The sequence below is a fragment of the Balearica regulorum genome, chromosome 2 (genome assembly GCF_011004875.1).
Source record: "Balearica regulorum gibbericeps isolate bBalReg1 chromosome 2, bBalReg1.pri, whole genome shotgun sequence".
Lineage (NCBI taxonomy): Eukaryota > Metazoa > Chordata > Aves > Gruiformes > Gruidae > Balearica > Balearica regulorum.
The window spans coordinates 165,096,444-165,120,522 of NC_046185.1; the positions used below are offsets into that span (position 1 = coordinate 165,096,444).

Below are 24,079 nucleotides of genomic sequence, written 5' to 3' on the forward strand. Positions count from 1 at the left end.
ATCATTCAACTTACTTTCCACATTGATCTTGGCTTGGGTCTTGTCATCAGGACTCTCACAGCAGTAGAAGCCCCTGTCTGCAAAGGAGATGTCCTTAACCACCAAGGTATGCTTTGTTCCCTCAGCTTTGATCTCTATTTTTTCACTGGGCTTCAATATGATGCTGTTCCTCATCCACTTCACCTCTGCAGGCTTAGTCAGCTCTACCTCCAAGGTCACTGTGTCCCTCTCTTCAACTGTTCTGGGCTCCAGTTTCTTCTTGAATGAGATTGAGGCCTCTGCCAAAGGAGAAGAAATATTAGTAAGAATGTAGAGGATCCAGAAAACAGGCTTTCAGAGAGAATTAAAATGGTGGTTGATGTATCTCCAGTCCCAATGCATTCTCGGCATCCATATTTAATGATGTGAAAGCAAAATTTCATAATCAGAGGGAACGCCACATAAAACAGCATAGGTCATAGCATCAGTGACAGCCCGTCAAAGGGACATTATGGCCTCCTACCTCGGACTCTGAGATTGGCTGTGCTTTCTACGCCCTCAGCATTGGCGGAGATTTCAGCTGCATCTTTCAGTGTCAGATCAGTGATGGTGAGGCTGTGGTTGGTATCCTTCTGTGAGATCACATACTTCTTGCTGGCTTCAATTTTGACACCATTCCTGAACCAAGTGACCACAGCATCACTGGGAGAGACAGTGCACTTGAACACAGCCTCTTTTCCTTCCTCAGAGACCACGCTGTTGAGACTCGTAACAAATTTCACCACTCTGGGAGCTGATGGATAGAAATAAAACATTTGAGACATGGCATAAACACCTTCAAATAGCCAAAACCTATGAAGAGTTTGTTGGACGTATCAATTTTTATTAATTAAAGTAAGTGATCACAATAATGGGTCATTACGTTTCCCATGTCTCAGCAAGTTTTGTGTATAAAGATGCCAGAAGAGAGAGGCAAAGAAAGAGGGGGAAAATCCCATCTTAGTTTTGAGACACTTGATTCCAGCCTCAAATGCAATATAAAGGTCATTTTGCCCACATATTAAGATACCTGAGCTCAACAGGTCTCAAAATCGTTCTGTGTTTCACAGAGGTTCCAATGGCACTGAGAGGGGAAGTGGAGTTTCGTATTTAGCTGTCAACACAGGAGACAGCGCAAACACATGAACAAACTCAGCTTTGCAGAGTTGTAATTGCTGAGGACAAAACCCAAGGATCCCTCCACATGGTCACCATGGAGTTGACATACGTTTGGGGGTGATGGTAATGCTGCTCTTGTCATCTCTGGACTCGCAGGAGTACTCTCCCTCGTCCTCAGCCCGGATCCCTGTTATGGTCAATTTTCGCTTGACCCCTTCCTCGTATATCTGGAAACGCTTGGTGGGCTTGATCTGAACTCCGTTCCTGCACCACACCACCTTCCCTTTGGCATGGCTCACGTCACAAGTCAAAGAGACGCTGCCTCCAATCTCAGCATTAACAGCTTCAAGTTTTTTGACAAACTTCACTGGGATTTCTGAGATGCAGAAGAAGGAAAAATTAGAAAGGAAAAGATAAGGAACCTGTTCTAAGAAACTGTTTCTGGCCAACTTTAAATTAAAAAAAAAAAAAACAAAAAAACAAAAACCAAACCAAACCAAAAAACAACAAAACCCCAAACACACACACACAAAAAAACCCCCCACCTACACCAAACCCAAAAAAACCCCACCCCAAAACCCTCAACAGATTTGGGGGTCAGGGTAGACAGAAACAAACCAGAAAGGTGAAAATTTAGGGGGATTCCTTTGACATGGATTTTTAATATCATTATCATTCTGTAAAGCAAGAACAATGCCTTTAAACAAGATTTGGTTTTCCCTTCCTTCCTTTCTAATTTCATACCAGATGAGACTATGTGGTGTTTTCACATCAGAGTCTAATTTGCCTGACTAAATGTAAAAATTCATATGGATGCCCAAGCTCCAGCCACCTTTGTCTCTTCTGTCACAACCAATGGAGTCAAAGAAATCCAGGGTGTGATTTCTTTCATCCTGAAGGAGACATTTCAATAGGTTGGATGTATCATGACCTATTAGCAACTACTCCTCTGCAATGGCTCCACAGGCAGCTGAGGGGGTGCATGCCAGCTGCAGGCATCTCCAGTGTGTGTCTGAAGAGAAAGGAGCAGACCTTTGCTCTGAGACATCACCCCTCTCATCTCCATCTGTGGACCAGCTGTACTTCATCCTTCTTGTCAATGAATACCCTTAGCCTTGACTAGGCAACAGCATCCCAGGTGCACTATCCCAGGAACAGAGGAGGATACAATTCCGGTCCTGTTTCTCCATGTGCCTAACACATAAGTTTTCTCATCACACAACATCTCTCTATATCCTCATCAGCTTTGTCACGCTGGTGAGCAGATTGGGGAAGAGCTAAGGCTCTGCCATGCCACAGCTACAGGGGTTAGGAGGAGATGGAAACAGTGTGATGACAGCGGGGAGCAGACACCAGGAAAAGCACCCACTGTAGGCCTCCTTGTTCCCCTGAGTAGCCAGCAAAGGACAAAAATTGGGTATTTGGAAGCAGGAGAACTTTTCTGGCCCATGGTGGGGCAGCCACAGCAGCTGCAACAGCAATCCAAGCCTTGAGGTTGGAACAGTTTTAGAGAGAGTTTGGACTTCACCTCCATCCTACCATGAGGGAAATATAGCTGTTGGGTTGGGACATGACCTGTGCGCTGCTCTCTGCTCACCTTTCACCTGTACTTCGAATTCCTGCTTGTCGCTTTTTGTCTGGCAAGTGTACACGGCTGTGTCTGTGCTCTCAGCCAGGTTCACTGTCAGGGTCCTGGATGCCCCCTCACTCTTGATTTCGTATTTCTTGCTTGCCTTGATTTCTGTTCCATCCTTGAACCACTTTACAGCAGCAGTTTCAGGAGTTACCAAAGTAGACAGTGTGATGCTTTCGTGTTCTTGAACAATGAGAGGTTCTTTCTGGACAACTTTATTTTCAAATTTAGCTTCTGGTTCTAAGAAAGACATTAAAGTAGGAAAACTCATAACTTCAAGCTCAAATCCTTAACACAGCAAGTTTCTATTTCTCCTCATGACTCACAACACCAGCTCATCCATAATCTGTAAAAACCTAGAGAATATGGCTGAATATTTATGGCCGGTAAAATATTTTGCTGAGTGGGAAGAAAGAAAATGATCTGTTGGGCAACCCAGAGCTTCCGCTTAGAAGAGAAGCAAGGGAACGGAAATGCAAATATACATTTTATCTGCTGCCCACGGAAAGCTTGTTTCTTAGAAATAAAATGATCTGTATAACTCTATCCTCTCACAGTTTTAGAATTTTAGATCAAATTAAGAAGAAATATTAGTGTGCTAAACCTGAATTTATGGCTTGTTTTCTGTTTGCTCTACTGCCTTTCTCTTGGCCTCTTCTCTATCTTGTACAACACTTTGCCCCTAAACTGGGCAGTTTTGGGGCACACACAGCAGATGACCAGCTTTTCTTAGTCACCTCTCTCCATGGCTCTGTTGCTGCTCTTCAAAACTCCCCACTTCTACTTTCAGCTCCCCACCACTGAAACAGGTTGGGTGACAGGGTGTGTGAAGGAAATCAGCAAAAAACATACTGTTTCCATAGCCAAAAAAAGTCTTCAGCCAGATTCCCACCTCTACACTGCTAGATTAAAAAGGCCAAATTAATGTGTGATGTGGTTCACTGATGTTGTTCTGGGGAAAATGGTGGCTGGGTAGGGAATATCCAGTTTTCCTCTAAACCACACAGATTGCTACTTAGCACCTCAAAGTGAGTACTCACCAGTTGGTTTCAACTTGAAAGTCAGCTTCTGGCCTGCAGCCTCGCAGATGTATTCTCCAGCATCTTTCTTGTCCAGCTGCTCTATAACTAGGCGTCGGGTTTTACCCACAGTTTCTATTTTGAATTTTCTAGAGGAAATGAGCAGTCTTCCATCCTTGTACCATTTCACTTCGGTTGCATCCTGTGCTACCTCACAGCTGAGGGTGGCACTTTCTGTCAGGACAGCGTTCACCTCCTTCTGGACCTTTTCCTCATTTATGAATGCAGGTTTTGGCTCTGAGTGCGGAAAAGGAAGAAAATATTGATTGAGGGATTAAAGTGAGATCAATCTTACAAATTTCTGTGCAGAGGTGTAGAAAATATTTAGGTTGTCACTTGCCAAAACCAATTGCCTTCACTGGGCAATATCTACAATTCTGTGTGACCAAATCACCACGTAGAAAACAGGGAAGTAAGACCCTAGGAATGAAAAGGACCAAGAGGGTCCTTGACATAAATCCTATGCTTGCAAGCTACCATGCAAAAAAGATTTCATTCAAACATTCCAAAAGACATTTGTCCTGCATATCACCAAAAGCTCTCAGAGTCCTTTTACTTAAGCCCTAGGACACAAATATAGCACTAAGGGCTTCTGGAACAGGCTCTTCATGTTCTCTTCCACTGTCACAGATGTAACTGTCAAAGGGACAAAGGAAATACAACCTCCTTACAGTGCTCAGGTAGGTCAGGATCACGGCTGGCAAGATACCCAAGGTTGTTGCAATGTGCTTAAAGCAGTTAGGGCACCTTGTGAATCCTGTTCCAAAAGACCAGTTGCTGGGAATCTTTCACTACAAGGGGACATTTAGCACCAGGCAGAAGCAGTAAGGCATCTCAGAAAGATGAGATTTCAAACGTACAACAGCCCAAAGTCAGAAAAAGTACAGAGTTTTCAACCCATCTCAAGGTCTTCTGATCATGAAATTGCAAATGACAAAACATATTCCAGCCTCTAAGTTTTCAGAAATGAGATCAGAAGTCTAACAAGAAAAGGATTTTTGAATGGTTCTTTCCTTTCAAGAGGTTCAATGCACAATAATCACCCTTTGGGATCTCAGGAGTAGGAGAGCTCTGAATAATATCCTGATTATTATTTCTATTATATTTATATCTGCAACTATAATTATATAGACAGAATGAGAATGAGATAGGCCTTTGTGGCATGCTAAAGCCAATTCTCATTTCTACAAATCCAGGCAATCAGGTACAGAAAATCAGGTGAACCCTACAGGCTGCAAGAAAGCCCAGACTATTGCAACTGAGTCAGAGTGTAATAGTAGAGTTATGACTTTATTATTGTCTCCTGTAATTCAGACAAGGTATGTTTTACCTGTGACATCAAGCTTGAAGGCCAGTTTCTGGCCAGCAGCCTCGCAGGTGTACTCCCCAGCATCTTTCTTCTCCACCTGACCCACCACCAGACGACGAGATTTGCCCTGCGACTCCACCTTGAACTTCTTGCTCGAGGTGATCAGTTTCCCCTCCTTGTACCATTTCACATCGGTCTTCTCCTGGGCCACCTCGCAGCTCAGGGTGGCATCTTCTGATAGTGCAGCTTTCGCCTCCTTCTGGACCTTGTCCTTGTTTGTAAACACAACTTCTGGCTCTGAAAAGAGAGACAGACATTGATCAGCCCACTTGCAAGAGGATCAGGAGGCAGAGAACGTGTTGGAAAGCTGAATCCATTCTACCACTCTACAGCCCCAGCAGGGCAATGCGTCTGGAAGGAGTCTCCGTGACACCTTCTGTCCCTAGCTGCCGTTTACCTGACACCTTAGAGACCTTAACATACATCAAGCCTCGCTGCCACACTCTCCCCTCAGGCTGAAACGAGCCCTTCCAGGAGAAAGAAGAAGAGGGCAGACATTGGGCAGACACCCAAATGCTCTCCACCATGACCCTGCTCTGACATGCACTCACAATCAGCTGTGGTGCAGGTTTCTTCCTGTTGCACCAACAGGTCAGGATGGAGATGTGCAATCAGGACTTTATTTTCACAGCCCTTTTCCTACAGCAATGGGTCGCTCCCAAAGTTTTTCCAAGGATGCAGCTCCCCGTCTTAAAGATTTCATCATGTTTTATATAGAATATATGTAATGATTATAACATTCATTTTTCTTAATAGGAAGTCTGGGCCAAAGAATCTTCTCTCACCTGAGACATCAAGCTTGAAGGTCAGTTTCTGGCCAGCAGCCTCGCAGGTATACTCCCCAGCATCTTTCTTCTCCACCTGACCCACCACCAGACGACGAGATTTGCCCTGCGACTCCACCTTGAACTTCTTGCTCGAGGTGATCAGTTTCCCCTCCTTGTACCATTTCACATCGGTCTTCTCCTGGGCCACCTCGCAACTCAGGGTGGCATCTTCTGATAGTGCAGCTTTCACCTCTTTCTGCACCTTGTCCTTGTTTGTAAACACAACTTCTGGCTCTGAAAAGAGAGAGAAATTCAGAGCATCTCTAAGATATGATGCTGCCCAATCCCTTTATCAGGGTTTACAGGTAACACTGGAAACCAAGCCTCTGACTTGACAGTAGACATCTAAAGCTATTGCTAGAACCTTCATACTGTTTTATAGTGAGTTGTTTTGTGTTTTGTTTTGGTGAGTGCATCCTTCTGCTCTCCACCATGACCATGCTTTGAAATTCACTGAAAATCAGCTGTGTTGCAGAGTTATTCTGGTTGCACCAACATGTCAGGATGGAGAGGTGCAATCAGTACTTTCCTTTTCATGGCCCTGTTCCTACACAAGATGGGTAGCTCCTATTGTTTTTCATGGATGGAGCACCCTGTCTTAACGATTTTATCATGTTTTACATAGAAGATATGTAATAATATTCATTTTTCTGAATATTCTAGAAATAGGAAGTCTGGGCCAAAGAATCTTCTCTCACCTGAGACATCAAGCTTGAAGGTCAGTTTCTGGCCAGCAGCCTCGCAGGTGTACTCCCCAGCATCTTTCTTCTCCACCTGACCCACCACCAGACGACGAGATTTGCCCTGCGACTCCACCTTGAACTTCTTGCTCGAGGTGATCAGTTTCCCCTCCTTGTACCATTTCACATCGGTCTTCTCCTGGGCCACCTCGCAGCTCAAGGTGGCATCTTCTGATAGTGCAGCTTTCACCTCTTTCTGCACCTTCTCCTTGTTGATGAAGGCATCTTCTGCCTCTGGAATTAAGGGTACAGGGGCAGATTTAGAAAATTCATCTTTCACACTCAGCCTCCTTCCCAAATGCACGCCTCAGTCTTTGGATTGTGGTGCTGTAACGGATTTCCCATTCACATTCCCTGTCAACACCATCAACTGAATTGTTAACATTTGAATTACATCAAGTGCAGGTGAAGGACTCCTTTATTGCTAGTCCAAGACTGCTTAGATGGCCCCGAAGTTGATTTCATTTCCACCACTACCCTTCTCCAAAATTTGCAGAAAAGAATTTTACATATCCCAATGTCCAGCAGCACACCGGTGGATACAGTCTGTAAGAAACCTGTTTGCTGTAAGAGGACAAGCATTAAATTGTCCAAACCATCCAAGAGCTGCAATTTGCTTTGCCAGCAAAAGCAAAGCTAGTCTTAGCAAACAAACTTTGTGAGCCTATTCTGTATGTCTTTATTTCCCAAATGTTCTAAAGATGTGTCATCTCAGAACTATGTTTCTCTACTGAATGAAAATTAGCCAGCTCCCATGGCATTTGCTTTGCACTGCACCATGCCAGAATCAAAAAGCAGTGTAATATATGAACTCCTCAATTTGCTTTAAATTGATCAAGATCCAACTGAGGGATGTCAAGGTTAAAGTTAGTCCTCGCTAATATTGTGACAAAAAGACCTAGTTTCCTCAGCTACTGCTTCTGAGAACAGTTCTAGTATTTCCTTCCAGTTGACAGAGGCCATGATAAAAAGGTTTCCTTGATAATAAAGATATACTTTATTTCAGGAAGGAGCATTCACAAGTAAATGCACTTCCTCAGCAGATTTGCTGTGTCCTTTAATTTCTCCTGCAATTATTGAGCTCTCATTTGGCTATCAGTACATCTTCACCAGATTCTCAGGGAAATTTCCTGATCATCATCAGCCTGCCCTGGACTTAGGCTACAGAAATCCACTGCATTCTTAGTTTTCAAAGAAGGGAGACAGGTCTAACACTGTGAATCCAACTGCAGGAGTAAACCAGCAAAACTTAAATGCTGGCCCAGTCACTGCATGCTGAGATGGAATTTGCCAAGCCACATAACTTTCGTCTCCTTCAGTTTTTTAGGATATAAAATAGGGATGCAGCAAATTCACTCACCAGTGACATCAAGCTTGAAGGTCAGTTTCTGGCCAGCAGCCTCGCAGGTGTACTCCCCAGCATCTTTCTTCTCCACCTGACCCACCACCAGACGACGAGATTTGCCCTGCGACTCCACCTTGAACTTCTTGCTCGAGGTGATCAGTTTCCCCTCCTTGTACCATTTCACATCGGTCTTCTCCTGGGCCACCTCGCAGCTCAGGGTGGTGTTCTCCTTCAACACTGCCTTCACCTCCTTTTGCACTTTGTCTTTGTGTTCAAACACATCATCTGCAAGATTGGAAAGAGGGGAAAAATCTTGAAAAAAGCCCATGAAAGTGAAAGCTTTGCCTCCGAGATCATATGGTATTGGGTTTTCCGTGGGAGACCACCTGGTACGGTTTAAACAAAGCAGCTGTAAGATTAAAAAGGCTAACAGGGTCAGAGTTAAGCAAATGCTGGAGGAAGCACTGACAGGAACCGCTTGCTTCCAGATAGCACAGTTTCCAGATGCTGCTCATTTGAGTAGCAAGAACAACTGCCATGCCTGATCTTTAGGCTTACACCAGCTTTCCTGCAGACACTCTGCAGGGTCAATGTCTACAGGCCAAGCAGGATGTGCTATCTTGGGGAAGAAGGGCATGTTTTGCTCACTTGCAGAGAAGGCCAGGCTGCATATTCACAGTAAACAGGATATACTCCAAACACGACCTTTCATTTGCCAACGCTGTTCCCGTATTTGGGTCCAAGTAATATTCAGAAAAAAACCAATAAGGGTTATGAAATGGATGCCTAACAACTAGAGTACCTTCACAAAGATTTATATGGAGTTGTGTCCTTATGGAACAGCATCACTTCCCGGATATATTCTACAGAACATGTGCTGCTAATAGTACAAAATCACAGTCATAAAATAATTTAGATTAGGAGTGATCTCTGGAGGTCATCCAGTCCTACTTCCCCACTCAGAGGGGATAAAATTACATCAAGTTACTCAGGGCCATGTCCCACTGAGTTATGAGTATCTCCAGCGATGAAGATTCCACAACCTCAAGGCTCCTGTTCCAGAGCTTGACCACCCTGACAGTGCAAGTTTTTCCTAATATCTTTTCTGAACCTCCCATGTTCCAGCTGGGATACTTTTCCTTTTCTTGTAATACCACACATCTTTGAGAAGAACGTGGAGTTGTGAACTCTATATCCTCCCATTAGATAGCTGCAGGGAGCAATAAAAGCTTCCTTTTGCCTTCTCTTCTCTAGGCTGAACAAATCCAGTTCTCTCAGCCTCTCCTCGTGTGACATGTGCTCCAGCCCCCTTTTCATCTTGGTTGCCTCCACTGGAGCTGTGCCAGTAGCATCTTGGATTTCCAGATGGAATAGCTGTCAGATTCTCCAATCAAGCAATCACTGATTTAAGAACAGTAATTTGATTTTAAGCTTGGTCTTGGTAAATTCCAAGGACATAATTTTAGAAGCTGGGCATGGGAAATAACCTTGGATGTAGGTATCATAGGATGATCTAGTCTACAGTAAACAGAGGAATGAAAAATATCTCTGTAACACACTTATTTGGAACTAGCAAAGTTGTACGAATTGTGAGAATGAATTCATGAAGAACAGATGAACAACTTGTTCAAGACTCAGTGTGGGAGCTGGTATCTTCATGCTAAAGTGTTCAGAAATCTATACCTTACCCAGAAGAAGAACAGGAAAGGATCAGCAAGGCCAGCTAAGAACAAAAATATATATATATACAACTACCTTTTAAAATCAGGGACAGAACACAAATAAGGAATGGAAAAAAGGACAACTCTGCTGGAAAGCTGTGTCTCTGGGGTCAGGAACTCTACTAATAGAGCAAGATTTGCCAAAATTCAGGTTGGATCCAAGCTCATGAAGGAGGTTAAGACGTCTAGCAAGGGAACTTCTAGCACCAGAAGTATATGTAGACAAGGGAAGTGGAGCCATGATGCAGAGTGTGGTTTTCATCTTTCAGAGCTCTTCACATCATGCTTCTGAAGAAAACAAGCCAATGCTCCTAGAAAGTGTTCTCCTACAGGCTAATTTGTTTATTTTGGTTTCATCCTCACCCTAGGTAGATGTTTTGCCCTTCAGTACAAAGCAATGGATGTTACACAAGGAGGCTGAGTGACTCCTAAGTTCACACATTATGTTCCATCCTAGGCAACCCTTCAGTGAGAGCTTTCAGTTTCTTGTTTGAATTTCCCTCAGGGCAATGGTACTTCTTACACAAAATCTAGTTGTTACTCCTGCTCAGTTGTATCTTTAATCAACAGCAATGTGAAAAAAAGGTGATATCGGGTTAAAGTACAGAAGAGGGTTGGAAGATGCATTTTCCAGTTATGATTTATGGCGTACTTCCTCAGTGGTGTTAAACGAGAGCCCAATGGGTCTCACTGTTTCTGCCTTTGAAGTGACCAGTAAATCTCTTGGTGGTGAGGGAGCCTATTCTCTGCTCTCTTTTATTGCATTTACCCTTTTGCAAAATCTGAGCAATGGCCCCTCTGGCAGCAATGAGCTTGGGCAACAGTCCAAATGCCTGTCCCCCTTTCCATGGTACCCAAGTACCTCACAGCCTGTGATATGAAAATAATTTCTATGAGATAGGATACCTTTTTTTATCCCTAATTACAGAGAGGATGTGACAGGCAGAGAGGGTTGGTGATAGTGAGGACTCCCCCACGTCATTCTGCAGAGGATGGTGCCATTTCCCAAAAAAGTTAATTCCCACTGTCCAAGCCATGGGATTTTCTCCTATGAATATGACTTTCTCAGAAGTCCTAAAAGAGGCCAATCCTTGCATTTTCATCTAAAAAGTCTCACACAACCCTCCATTATTGCTGTTAACAGCTTTCCTCGCTCAGAGACAGACCTTTGGGCTAAGTTGTAAGCACAAAGAACTGCTGCAAGCACCCAAGCACCTTGTTGCATCCAGCAGAGGATAAAGTTCTCCTGGTCCCAGATGAGAAGATCCTTCCACAGGAAGCTAAGAAGAGCTCTTCCTTCAAACACTGCGACAAGACCCTTTGTTAATTTCTGCCTTTCACTGTTTCATTTATAATCTGCTACAATTTTTCCTAACAGCTTCTGCTATCAGACATTCATTGTTTGAAATAATGATCTCAGTCCTACCCTGTATTATTCCTGCAACCTGCACAGAGGTATAGAAAAAAAGTCGTATAACTGAGCCATAAAATAAGTATTTCCATAGTTTTTCTGCCACAAAGGAGAGTTGCCATCTATAAAGGAGAATGAGGTAAATTTGTCTCCAATTTCCTTGTAGGGTCACTCCCCAGCACTGTATACCACAGAATGCAGACGTGGCAGAGAAAGTAGAGTGAAACCCAGTAAGTTTGTACCTCAGCAAGACCCACAACTGGCAGTCACATGAATCTCAAAGCTGTAATGTCATGCTTTTACTCAGGCCACACTGGGAGCAAGTCAGCCACAAACCACCTCCAGCATGGAAGATATGTAACCACATTCGTAGCGGAGTCCAAAATAAAAAGCTCAGAGGTGTGACCGGTGCACCAGGCTGCATATAGATGCACACACTCTAAATAGACGTGGTTAGATTCTAGTGTTGAGTGAATCCGTTGAAAGAATGAAAGGGCAAATCTTTGCATCAAACTAATTATATTGCCTCACATCACTTCCTGGGTTATGTTTTTAATTGCATGCATCTTTAAGGTTTTCTTCTGGTCCACAATCAGGTAAGAAACAGCTACATCAAATTTAGGTATTCTTCCTGCATAACCCTTTCAAGCAAGAGAGAAGAAAGGAAGATGAGAAAGGAAGTATTGAGTAATATTTAAAAACAAAACCAAAAAAACTAGCAGCAAGGACAGAAATGTATGCATTTCACCAGCATACACAAACTACTTGATACCAATCTGAAATCAGTCGAAATCGTATGTGTTGTACAATTCCTCATGAAGTCATATTTGCAAATTCTCTCAGCAAAGCCATGTCTTGTATAGATGTGGCAAAAAAGCTCTATCCCAGCAGAGATGGAAACTACAGATTCTTAGAGTGGAACTACAGACTCCAAAAGACTGGAAGGATTATTTTATGCTTGTCTTGTTCTTACATCCTTTTTTCTTAACAACTATTCCTGGTCAAAATCAGGGAAAGAATACTAGCCTAAGTGAACTTTTCTCTTCCCCAAAGCATCCAAATATATGCCCTTAACATTGACCTTTAAAAAAATGACTTAAGTTCTGTTTCAGACCCATATAGACCAAGGCTGGAAGTCAATCCATGTCACTATGAAAATTTCTCTGTAACTACAGCAAAAAGATATATAATCAGATAATCCCTGACCTGTGACATCAAGCTTGAAGGTCAGCTTCTGGCCAGCAGCCTCGCAGGTGTACTCCCCAGCATCTTTCTTCTCCACCTGACCCACCACCAGACGACGAGATTTGCCCTGCGACTCCACCTTGAACTTCTTGCTCGAGGTGATCAGTTTCCCCTCCTTGTACCATTTCACATCGGTCTTCTCCTGGGCCACCTCGCAGCTCAGGGTGGCATCTTCTGATAGTGCAGCTTTCACCTCCTTCTGGACCTTGTCCTTGTTTGTAAACACAACTTCTGGCTCTGAAAAGAGAGACAGACATTGATCACCCCACTTGCAAGAGGATCAGGAGGCAGAGAACGTGTTGGAAAGCTGAATCCATTCTACCACTCTACAGCCCCAGCAGAGTTATGCGTCTGGAAGGAGTCTCCATGACACCTTCTTTCCCTAGCTGCCGTTTACCTGACACCTTAGAGACCTTAACATACATCAAGCCTTGCTGCCACATTCTCCCCTCAGGCTGAAACGAGCCCTTCCAGGAGAAAGAAAAAGAGGGCAGACATTGGGCAGACACCCAAATGCTCTCCACCATGACCCTGCTCTGACATGCACTCACAATCAGCTGTGGTGCAGGTTTCTTCCCGTTGCACCAACACGTCAGGATGGAGATGTGCAATCAGGACTTTATTTTCACAGCCCTTTTCCTACAGCAATGGGTCGCTCCCAAAGTTTTTCCAAGGATGCAGCTCCCCGTCTTAAAGATTTCATCATGTTTTATATAGAATATATGTAATAATTATAACATTCATTTTTCTTAATAGAAAGTCTGGGCCAAAGAATCTTCTCTCACCTGAGACATCAAGCTTGAAGGTCAGTTTCTGGCCAGCAGCCTCGCAGGTGTACTCCCCAGCATCTTTCTTCTCCACCTGACCCACCACCAGACGACGAGATTTGCCCTGCGACTCCACCTTGAACTTCTTGCTCGAGGTGATCAGTTTCCCCTCCTTGTACCATTTCACATCGGTCTTCTCCTGGGCCACCTCGCAGCTCAGGGTGGCATCTTCTGATAGTGCAGCTTTCACCTCTTTCTTCACTTTGTCCTTGTTGATAAATGCATCCTCTGCTTCTGTAGGGTGGAAGAAACAATTGACAAGTCACATGTATGTTCATGCTGTCTAGAGTGTCCAAACCCAAATGAAAAATCCTGCTTATGACAACTTCCACTGCTCTGTCATTTTGGAATGGTCCCACTCACAGCTAAGGTACACTCAGACAGGACATGGCCCTCTGTACAGCCTGAGGAGAACACATCAGTCATTTCAGAGCAAAACTATCTAATGCCTCAGTAGTTTAGCTTCTTCCTATCTCCACAGATCAGCAAGAAATCTGACTTTCTGTTCCTTAATTTTTCTTTACTCTGTCATCAGAAAACAACAAAGATTGCTGAGTTGGATTCATCTCACAAATGAAGACAACTAGCTATAAGCATCTGTGTGACAGTGGATGCATACAAGCTGGTTGCCTGACCAACCTCACTACTCAATGAACATCTAGGCTACACAGTCACTGGAGCCCAGAGAGTGATTGATTTTGCTCTGTTGTAAAGGGAAGTCATGGACCACTCTGTGATGAGAACCAACATCTCCTCTCACCTGTGATGACAATCTTGAAGGTCAGTTTCTGGCCAGCAGCCTCGCATGCGTACTCCCCAGCATCTTTCTTCTCCACCTGACCCACCACCAGACGACGAGATTTGCCCTGTGACTCCACCTTGAACTTCTTGCTCGAGGTGATCAGTTTCCCCTCCTTGTACCATTTCACATCGGTCTTCTCCTGGGCCACTTCGCAGCTCAGGGTGGCATCTTCTGATAGTGCAGCTTTCACCTCTTTCTTCACTTTGTCCTTGTTGATAAAAGCATCTTCTGCCTCTGAAATAGTGAAACATTAGGGAAAAATACGTAAGATATAAACAGCTTATGACAAGAAGATATTACATGTATTTTGTGTAGGTGCTCTACAGGGTTGTTTCTTGTAAGCAACACTGTTTTGCAGTTGTTTTTATCACACGGAACAACACACCCTCAAAACATAGTCCATATAATTTTCATACCTCTCTGACTAGTATTCACAAAAAGCTCAACTGCCTCATTTTCAAATTTCTTATCATAAAGACAAAGATAAATTCCCCCCCTTAGTGTCTTTGATATTTGTATGCTGCAAATTTCAAACTAGCTAAATAGAGCACAGTTACGAGTTGCCACTTTCACTATCACATTATTTACAGGAATTTACCAGCATCTTGGTATTTTAGATTAAGACTGGGTGTTGTTCAGAAAATATCTTGTAACTCAATCCCAAAGAAATGACAAAGATACAGCTCTTAATATGGAAAAGTGCTTGGCCTATATTATACATAAAACTGGCCTATAAAATTTGAATTCTATTTTTCTTTCCTTGGAAATCTCGAATTTTTCAGGAAACTGGCCATAGGGCATTTTCTCTTAAAAGTTAACACAAGCAAGAATGAAGTGCTTAAAATTACTTTCCTTCACAATACCACTTAGAACTTCCTTCTCAACAAGTGGAGCTGGGATCAAAAGGCTATGTTGTGTAATTAGTAGTTAGTTAGGTATATGCATTGAAGAGATTCAACTCTCACCTTGCTAAGTAGGACTGACTGATAAACTGCATCTTTTACCGATTACTTTGATGATTGTTTTAGCTGGTTCTCCTTTTACCAAAACTGGTGTGGTCGCTGTTATCTTTTATATTAGTGTACATTTGAGATGTGGGAGGGCAAATAGACCCTAAATAAATGGGCTGCCACTTTTTTCCCCACTGATTTACCCTAAGAAATAACTGCAGAATAAGCGTAAAATATTTCTGGTATGCCTCCATGATGGACATCACATAGCAACAACTATCCAGCATTTAGCATAGGTGGCCTATGCCTGTTTGTGTCCCAGGTATGCACTTGAGCATGATTTCACTGCTACAGAAGCACAAGCTCCAAAGACAAATGTAGAAGCAGCAAATGTATGGGGTTGCCATTGCCCTTCAGTTACAGTGTAAGCATGGGAGATAATTCATCCACCCAGCTTTAGGCACCCGGGTCACCTGGTTGAGGTAATCTGGGAGGCTCTTGGTTCTCCTGGGCAATCATGGTGAACCCCTTCCATAACCTGTGCTACTGCCTTCCTCCCCCCAGTCACTCTCTGCAGCCTCCTAGTGCCATCCTTTCCTCCTCCTTGATGACTTTCTCCTCTGCATACTATGTCCCTCATGTCTGTATTCTGAGCAGCAGCAGCTGCCTGGGAGCATAAGGAGTAGGGGTAAGTTCAGGTCAAGTTCCTACCCTGCTGATCGTGGCACTACATGTAATCCTGGGAGCCACATCATATAGGCTTGCCATCAATATTGTGCAGTCCATGGAAAGAGAGGTCCTGCAGGGAGCAAGCCAAAGCAGGAACCCAGCTTATATGCTCTAAATTTGAGCTCCTCTGTTTATATTGACTGTAGAAGGGGTGTAAGGAGGTGTCATTGTCATTAAGGTGTCGTTAACAAGGCAGCATACATGGCCTTTGCTAGGTGATGCAAAACTCCTCAAAGGCATACGTCAGCCCGCTGCAGATTAAGCAGCATTTTGATATCTAAAAGAGCTCGAGCACACACCATGGTTTGCATTCAAAACTAGTTGCAAAAATATAAACATTTCAACTTCCATCTACAACTTGGACAGTGAATATGCAGGGTGCACTAAACAAATGATTTTAACACAAACCAGTCTGTGTCAGTGGGTGCTGTATCTAAGATTTCAAGTTAGCAGGGCAGGAGTGTTCCAAATGGGTTACTCGTCCTACTCCATTCTTGCTCTTTAATATAAACTTGTTTTATACTGATAGGAAATGTGACTAATACTTTTAATCAGCTTACAAAGTGATTTATACTAGCTAGTAGTTTGCCTTAGAAACTTATTTTAAAGTTAAATGCGTATTCAGTGCATATGACATTTCCAATCTCAGCTGAAACTGGTTAGTGAAGTTCCACTAAAAGTGAGGAAAAGCATTTTCAGGACATGGGTCTTTCACCAGCTTCAAACAAGGATTTCTCTACATACCATGAATCTTGAAATAATGAGATTTCAGAATTACTTCTTTTGGCTACATGTCTAGCCCAGTGCCAAGGTGTGCAGCACCTGCTTCTTTTTATATTAAGCCAAAAAGCTATAGCTGCATCCCAATACAAAACACTGAGCATCTAACCTTCAAGCTGTCCTTAAATAGGGAAGGTTTTGTGCTACCAGTGGAGCCCTGGAGTACAGGAACCCTGAAATGCTTTCGGAGTCCAATGGTAACAGGATAAATTAAGAACCAGAAAGCCCCTGCGCTTTGGGATAATCTAGTAAGATGAGGATTTCTGCAGCAAAAGAGCCAACCACTCAGAGTACTCATAATCCCCCCGACTTTCACACTAGATCATTTTCCAGTGAGTGTTGGACTTGCATGTCATGTTACAGTGGTACATATGAGAAATACAGCAACGGTAGCCAGGCAAGCACTCTCCACTTACGACAAAGGGGGAAAGGTGTTACATTACCCTGTGCAGCCGTGAAGTCATCCGGTTTGAAAGAGAACTGAAAATCGTTGCTCTCTGAGGCAGACAGCTAAGAATAGCCCTCAGCTAGAGAAATTCAAGTGTAAAAGCACTACATTTCTGTGTTTTCTGACTACACCTGTGCAGTAATGTATGAACTGGTTTCAGCAGCTGAGCATGAGCGTGGTTTATACCAATGGCCTATCAATGCTCATGTTGCATTTTCTCTGAAAGATGCCTCTCAAACCTAGCCTTACTGTAATCCATCCTTCACTGAAACTAGCAGTTCCCTGAGCCAAAAGCATGACTACACAATTAATGAAAAAGAGCCAAAGTGCCCCAAACTCACACCCTGTGTACCCCAAAGTGTCAGACTCACACCCTGTGTACCCCACGCAGAGTAGTGACACATAACAGCTGATGGCTTACAATATATGGTATGGGGAGTAGCAAAGCTTTATGCTATAGCAGCAGCTGTACATAGAAGATGGAGGGAGCAGGGTGCCCCAAGAAAGCAGGAGAGCAGTAAAGACTGCAACCTTTACAAGGGAACAGCACTCGAGCTATGCCCTGCAAGGACTTCAGGTCTTCAGCATGGCTGTGAGCAGGAAAGTCAATAGACTCCCAATGCAGTTGCTCTTCTACATAGCTGATACAATGCCAGACATCTGCCAGCATTACAGTCCCAATGTTTTTGATGCCATAAGAAAGCAGAGGAGAAAATAGATTCCTTGTTTTGATCAGCCTCATGTTCACAAGTCTTGGTTCCCATGGGGGACTTCAACCACCCGGATATCTGTTGGAGGGACAACACAGGAGGGCACAAGCAATCCAGCAGGTTCTTGGAATGCTTTGATGATAACTTCCTCCTCCAAGTGATAGAGGAGTGAATGAGGAGAGGTGCCATGCTGGACCTTGTTCTCACCAGCAAGGAGGGGCTGGTGGGGAATGTGAAGCTCAAGGGCAGCCTTGGCTGCAGTGACCATGAGATGGCAGAGTTCAAGATCAACAGGGCAGCAAGGAGGGCACACAGCAAACTCACTGCCCTGGGCTTCAGGAGAGCAGACTTTGGCCTCTTCAGGGACCTGCTTGGTAGAGTACCATAGGACAAAGCCCTAGAGGGAAGAGGGGTCCAAGACAGCTGGTTGGTATTCAAGAATCACCTCCTCCAAGCTCAGGAGCAACGCATCCCAACAAAGAGGAAGTCTGACAAAAACACCTGGAGGCCTGCATGGATGAACAAGGAGCTCCTGGGCAAACTCAGACACGAAAAGGAAGCCTACAGAGGGTGGAAGCAAGGGCAGGTAGCCTGGGAGTAATACAGAGACATTTTCCGAGCAGCCAGGGATCAGGTTAGGAAAGTTAAAGCCCTGGTAGAGATAAATCTGGCCAGGGACATCAAAGGCAACAAGTAAAGTTTCTATAGGTATGTCAGTGATAAAAGGAAGAGTAGGGAAAACATGGGCCCTCTCCAGAAGGAAATGGGAGACCTGGTTACCCGGGGTATGGAGAAGGCTGAGGTATTCAACGACTCTGGATTGAGAGCAGCCCCGAGGAAAAGGACTTGGGGGTGTTGGTTGATGAGAAGCTCAACATGAACCAGCAGTGTGCGCTTGCAGCCCAGAACGCCAACTGTGTCCTGGGCTGCATCAAAAGAAGCATGACCAGCAGTTCGAGGGAAGTGATTCTCCCCCTCTACTTTGCTCTCATGAGACCCCACCTTCAATATTGCATCCAGCTCTGGGGTGCCCAGGACAAGACCTGTTGGAGTGAGTCCAGAGGAGGCCATGAAGATGATCTGAGGCCTGGAGCACCTCTCCTGTGAGGACAGGCTGTGAGAGTTGGGGGTTGTTCAGTTTGCAGAAGAGAAGGCTCCAGGGAGACCTTCTAGCAGCCTTCCAGCACCTAAAGAGGGCCTACAAGACATCTGGAAAGGGACTGTTTCCTAAGGCATGGAGTGACAGGACAAGGGGGAATGGCCTGAAGCTGAAGGAGGGGAGAATTAGATTAGATATTAGGAAGAAATTCTTTGCTGTGAGGGTGGTGAGGCCCTGGCAGAGGTTGCCCAGAGAAGTTGTGGAGGCCCCATTCCTGGCAGTGTTCAAGGCCAGGCTGGATGGGGCTTTGGGCAACCTGGTCTCGTGGAGGGTGTCCCTGCACAATGCAGGGCGGTTGGAACTACATGATGTTTAAGGTTCCTTCCAACCCAATCATTCTATGATTGTCATAGCTTTACAAATCACAACTGGGTATCCAACGACAGATGAAAGAAGTGGTAGGGGAAGAGCTGGATGAAAGGTTGTTAAATACAAATCATAATATCTGTACTTACCTGTATCCATTTCTGTTCATCATCCACAAAAGTTTCATGGTGCATAGAGTTATGAGGCTGTGCTCACATATGTGTTTGCACAGCCAGACTGTGGAATAATTGAAGCAATTCACTGTTTTGGGAGGGAAGACATTGAGTAGAGAAAAGATGAAACAAAGAGGGAAGAAAACAGTGATGTCTATGGAAGACTAGCAATAACAAGAGGAGGAATACCTATACCAATGATCAAATTGGAAGAGGTCCATTAACACAGTGCCTGCTAACAAGAACTCTTGTTTCACTATCTGAGCCTAAGGAGACGTACATGGAGTTGAGGAGCTGATATCAGGATACCTACACATAACCTGTAGATCTGCCCAGTCCTACGTAACCTCACTCAAATGGTAGCTTAGAACAACATCAGAAAGTATAAGGTATCTGAACAGCATTTCTAATATTTTCACAGAAAACGGGAGAAAACACACTGGCACAAAGAAAAGGCAATGAAATATGTCTCCCACCTGTGATGACAATCTTGAAGGTCAGTTTCTGGCCAGCAGCCTCGCAGGTATACTCCCCAGCATCTTTCTTCTCCACCTGACCCACCACCAGACGACGAGATTTGCCCTGTGACTCCACCTTGAACTTCTTGCTCGAGGTGATCAGTTTCCCCTCCTTGTACCATTTCACATCGGTCTTCTCCTGGGCCACCTCGCAGCTCAGGGTGGCATCTTCTGATAGTGCAGCTTTCACCTCTTTCTTCACTTTGTCCTTGTTTGTAAACACAACTTCTGGCTCTGAAAAGAGAGACAGACATCGATCAGCCCACTTGCAAGAGGATCAGGAGGCAGAGAACGTGTTGGAAAGCTGAATCCATTCTACCACTCTACAGCCCCAGCAGGGCAATGCGTCTGGAAGGAGTCTCCGTGACACCTTCTGTCCCTAGCTGCCATTTACCTGACACCTTAGAGACCTTAACATACATCAAGCCTCGCTGCCACACTCTCCCCTCAGGCTGAAACGAGCCCTTCCAGGAGAAAGAAAAAGAGGGCAGACATTGGGCAGACACCCAAATGCTCTCCACCATGACCCTGCTCTGACATGCACTCACAATCAGCTGTGGTGCAGGTTTCTTCCCGTTGCACCAACACGTCAGGATGGAGATGTGCAATCAGGACTTTATTTTCACAGCCCTTTTCCTACAGCAATGCGTTGCTCCCAAAGTTTTTCCAAGGATGCAGCTCCCCGTCTTAAAGATTTTATCATGTTTTATATAGAAGATATGTAATAATTATAACATTCATTTTTCTTAATAGGAAGTCTGGGCCAAAGAATCTTCTCTCACCTGTGACATCAATCTTGAAGGTCAGTTTCTGGCCAGCAGCCTCGCAGGTGTACTCCCCAGCATCTTTCTTCTCCACCTGACCCACCACCAGACGACGAGATTTGCCCTGCGACTCCACCTTGAACTTCTTGCTCGAGGTGATCAGTTTCCCCTCCTTGTACCATTTCACATCGGTCTTCTCCTGGGCCACCTCGCAGCTCAGGGTGGCATCTTCTGATAGTGCAGCTTTCACCTCCTTTTGTACCTTGTCCTTGTTTGTAAACATGTCTTCTGTCTCTGTAAGAAAGCCACAATAGTCACACAGAGCTTTTTTCAGTTGTCTTCTCCAATGATTAATCAATTTGGCCCTATTTCAGTATACTTGCCCCTTACAGGTAGCATCATGACAGCCCATTAAGACAAGAAAGCACTGTCATCTCTATTTTGCTGATAGAAGGTGAAGAGGTATATGGGAATTCTGGGATAAAGTTAAAAAATTATTGGAGGACATATTTGAACCTGGGACTAAGAGCACCGACACACATTGCCTGAACTCTCCTCCCTCTTCTCTTTTTCTCTTCCTATAACTCTCCAAGCTTCCAGTGAATTTGAAGGGAACAGCCCTCGTATCCTCATATCCAGGAACTACTGCTCTTTTTCTGCCTATTTGCGTCACTCAAATTAATTCATTCTCAATCTGATCAGAGTTCTTCACCCACCTCCCCCTTACCTTTTATCTACCCTGGCGCTTTTGTTATGGCCTCGCACTGTAATTCTGCAAGGGATTTTCTGCAGACACCTCAGCTAATTGTGAGAGGCGTAGAAGTTATCATCCTTGCCCATTATTTTTTTGTGGTTACAACTATTCATGGATGCAATAGTGTGTGTATAAAATGATTTTCAGCCAACTGTCATATCAACAAGTCCTATGGCTGAAATATTTCACCCCGGAGAGGTGGTGAGATGATCCTCCAAATGTAAGATACTAACCAAAATGGAATATTCCTTTACCCTTAGCATGTCTAGCATTTTTTTACCTCTGACTTTGACTTGGAATGTTGTTCTGTCATCCTTCGTTTCACAGGTATAGCTCCCTTGGTCTTGCTGTGTCACCTTCTTGATGATGAGCTTGCGGTGTGTCCCCTGGGAGATGATTGTTGTTCTCTGGTCCTGCTTCACCTCAGTTTGATCCTTCTTCCATACAACAGCTCCACTCACAGCTGACACCTCACACACCAGCTCAAGGTCTTCAGAAGGACTGACTGATATTTCTGGAGTTGTTTTGGGCTTGTTGACAAAATTAACAGGTTCATCTGAGAAGAAAAAGAGAAAGCAGTCTATACCTTGGTTCAGGCTTATCAGGACAATGTTAAGATACAGTAATGATTGATCATTATTTCATCATTAGTCACACTTGTGTGATCAAGTTTCACCTCTGGAGGTGTAAATGTACATATCTGTGAATGTAACTACGACAGTGTTAATAGTTATGGCAAGAAACTGTGGTTATGAGTCAGAAAAGGCCCTCCTGAGATACAGCAGCATTATCTCTACCAGGGAACTCATTATCCAAGTGTTAAATCATCCAGAGAGTTAGTACATAATGGTCTCCAGTTTGGGAAATGAGTATTGATGAATCCTTTATACTGTATCAGCCAATTAGGTCTACACTGTGGCATTAATACTAGCCTTAATAAGTCCTAGATAGACATGGACCTATGCTTATCTGGACTCACAACCAAAATCCACCTAACTGATGTACATCCATTTTCTGCCTCCCTTTCAGAAGTCAGGCAAGAAAGCTGCTACAGAGCACAGACGCAGTGGTTTCTGTTACCAGAGTTGTATGTGCACAGAGCCACGAGCAGAATCCAGCCCAACATCATGAGACCATAAAGCCTGATGTGTGCTTTAATTCACTGCTGCTGTCTCACACCCGTGAATGTTGATGCCCGACTTTCTGATTGACGGTGCAAACTCCTCCTCTGATCTTCAGGTAATTGCTCTCAGTTACAGTGCAATCACATTAACCTCTCTATATCCTTCTGGATCTTTTAAACCAAGATGACATGCCCTCAAGTTGTAGACATTTTAATCACCACTCCTTGTTTCTGATTTCAAGCAAGCTCTAGGGAATATGCATCGATGCCTGAGTTCACAAACAGCTTTGAAAAGATCCAAGAAGTCTCAGAAAATATTGTTAGAAGTGATGAGGAGCCTTCTTTTACATGTTTCTGAGTCCATTCTGCAGCCCCATGTTCACATGACGATCAGTCCCACTGGACTAATTCTTCCCCAGACCAGATCAGGGTACATATGGGATAATCTCATTGATAAGATACTCTCCAGCTGCAAGAGGACTAAGTTAATATATGAGTCAATAGTGTCACATCTTTCTGCTGAGACTGGTCTTCACAGTAGAAAATTCACAACTGCTCACAACTCATATAGCTCAAGCAGTAGACGTTCCTGCTTCGATACCGCAGCTCAAACTCTGCTGACTGCACAGACTGGTGGTCTCACGTATGAGCTGTGTGTCATGTATGCCGCAGCCATACAGCATTTTTATCAACTCAATTTTTTTTCTAAGTGTATTTGTAAAGGTAAAAGCAAAGACAACTAAGTAAGTGGAGACAGGCACCTTGCATGTAAAATGTGAGCAAACCTATCCAACACCCTGTCCCTAAGCTAATGAGCATGTCAGATATTTCATACCCTTCATTCCATCAAGCCAGTCCTTGCCTGAAGAGCAAGCTGATGGCTGTCAGTTATAACCAACCTTAGCTTAGTATTGCATTTCTTTTAGCAGCAACTGTTGCTTTCAGTCACTGACTATCCCAAGGACAATTGCTATGCTACACCCATACCAGGAACGTCTGTGGCATCAGCGAACAAATATTTCATTAAAAATCATAATCATTAGGACTGATATATTTCTAAAAAATCAGATGACCAAGAGAGGGTAGTCCCTCCAGAATTCTGCTGTTCAAGATTAATGGGGTAACTCATTACCATAAAGATAGATTTCTTCCTTGCCCTAAGACCATCTCTTGACTGTGCAGTGCTTCTTAGCACTCTCAAACTTTTTATGATGACATGTGAAACAAGAGGAAAATTGCGCTAGCTAAGGTTTTGTTAACAGGCTGTAACTCAATCCTTGTTCATGAAAAAAGTTCATGGAGATACACAGTTACGTAGTAGATACCAGTTTTCTTTGTCTGAGCCACGTGATGTTTTGTTATGGGAGTTACAGGTGAGATTCACCTAAGCTACACACGGTCATCAAAAAGTTAGGTATCCAGTCTCAGGTAATCATGCAGGTTTCCTCTGTACTTGATGTTCAGATAAAGGTAGCTCCAGAAAACTTTTTAAATCTGTCTGTCTTAGCTCTCATCAGACAGTTCAAATC

The 24,079-nt window shown here is 44.0% G+C and overlaps 1 protein-coding gene across 1 annotated transcript in view; it reads right to left on the bottom strand.

The window, feature by feature from the left end:
* Positions 1-24,079, bottom strand: part of OBSCN (obscurin, cytoskeletal calmodulin and titin-interacting RhoGEF) — a 197,712-nt gene that overhangs the window by 139,114 nt on the left and 34,519 nt on the right. The window contains exons 9-23 of the mRNA XM_075746848.1: positions 21,708-21,983; positions 20,692-20,967; positions 19,868-20,143; positions 14,095-14,370; positions 13,293-13,568; positions 12,469-12,744; positions 8,146-8,415; positions 6,744-7,019; positions 6,004-6,279; positions 5,180-5,455; positions 3,811-4,086; positions 2,735-3,010; positions 1,247-1,513; positions 503-772; positions 15-278 (exon numbers count right to left, since the gene is read on the bottom strand). Coding sequence (XP_075602963.1) covers positions 15-278; positions 503-772; positions 1,247-1,513; positions 2,735-3,010; positions 3,811-4,086; positions 5,180-5,455; positions 6,004-6,279; positions 6,744-7,019; positions 8,146-8,415; positions 12,469-12,744; positions 13,293-13,568; positions 14,095-14,370; positions 19,868-20,143; positions 20,692-20,967; positions 21,708-21,983 — 4,107 coding nt within the window. The remainder of the gene's footprint in view (positions 1-14; positions 279-502; positions 773-1,246; positions 1,514-2,734; positions 3,011-3,810; positions 4,087-5,179; positions 5,456-6,003; positions 6,280-6,743; positions 7,020-8,145; positions 8,416-12,468; positions 12,745-13,292; positions 13,569-14,094; positions 14,371-19,867; positions 20,144-20,691; positions 20,968-21,707; positions 21,984-24,079) is intronic.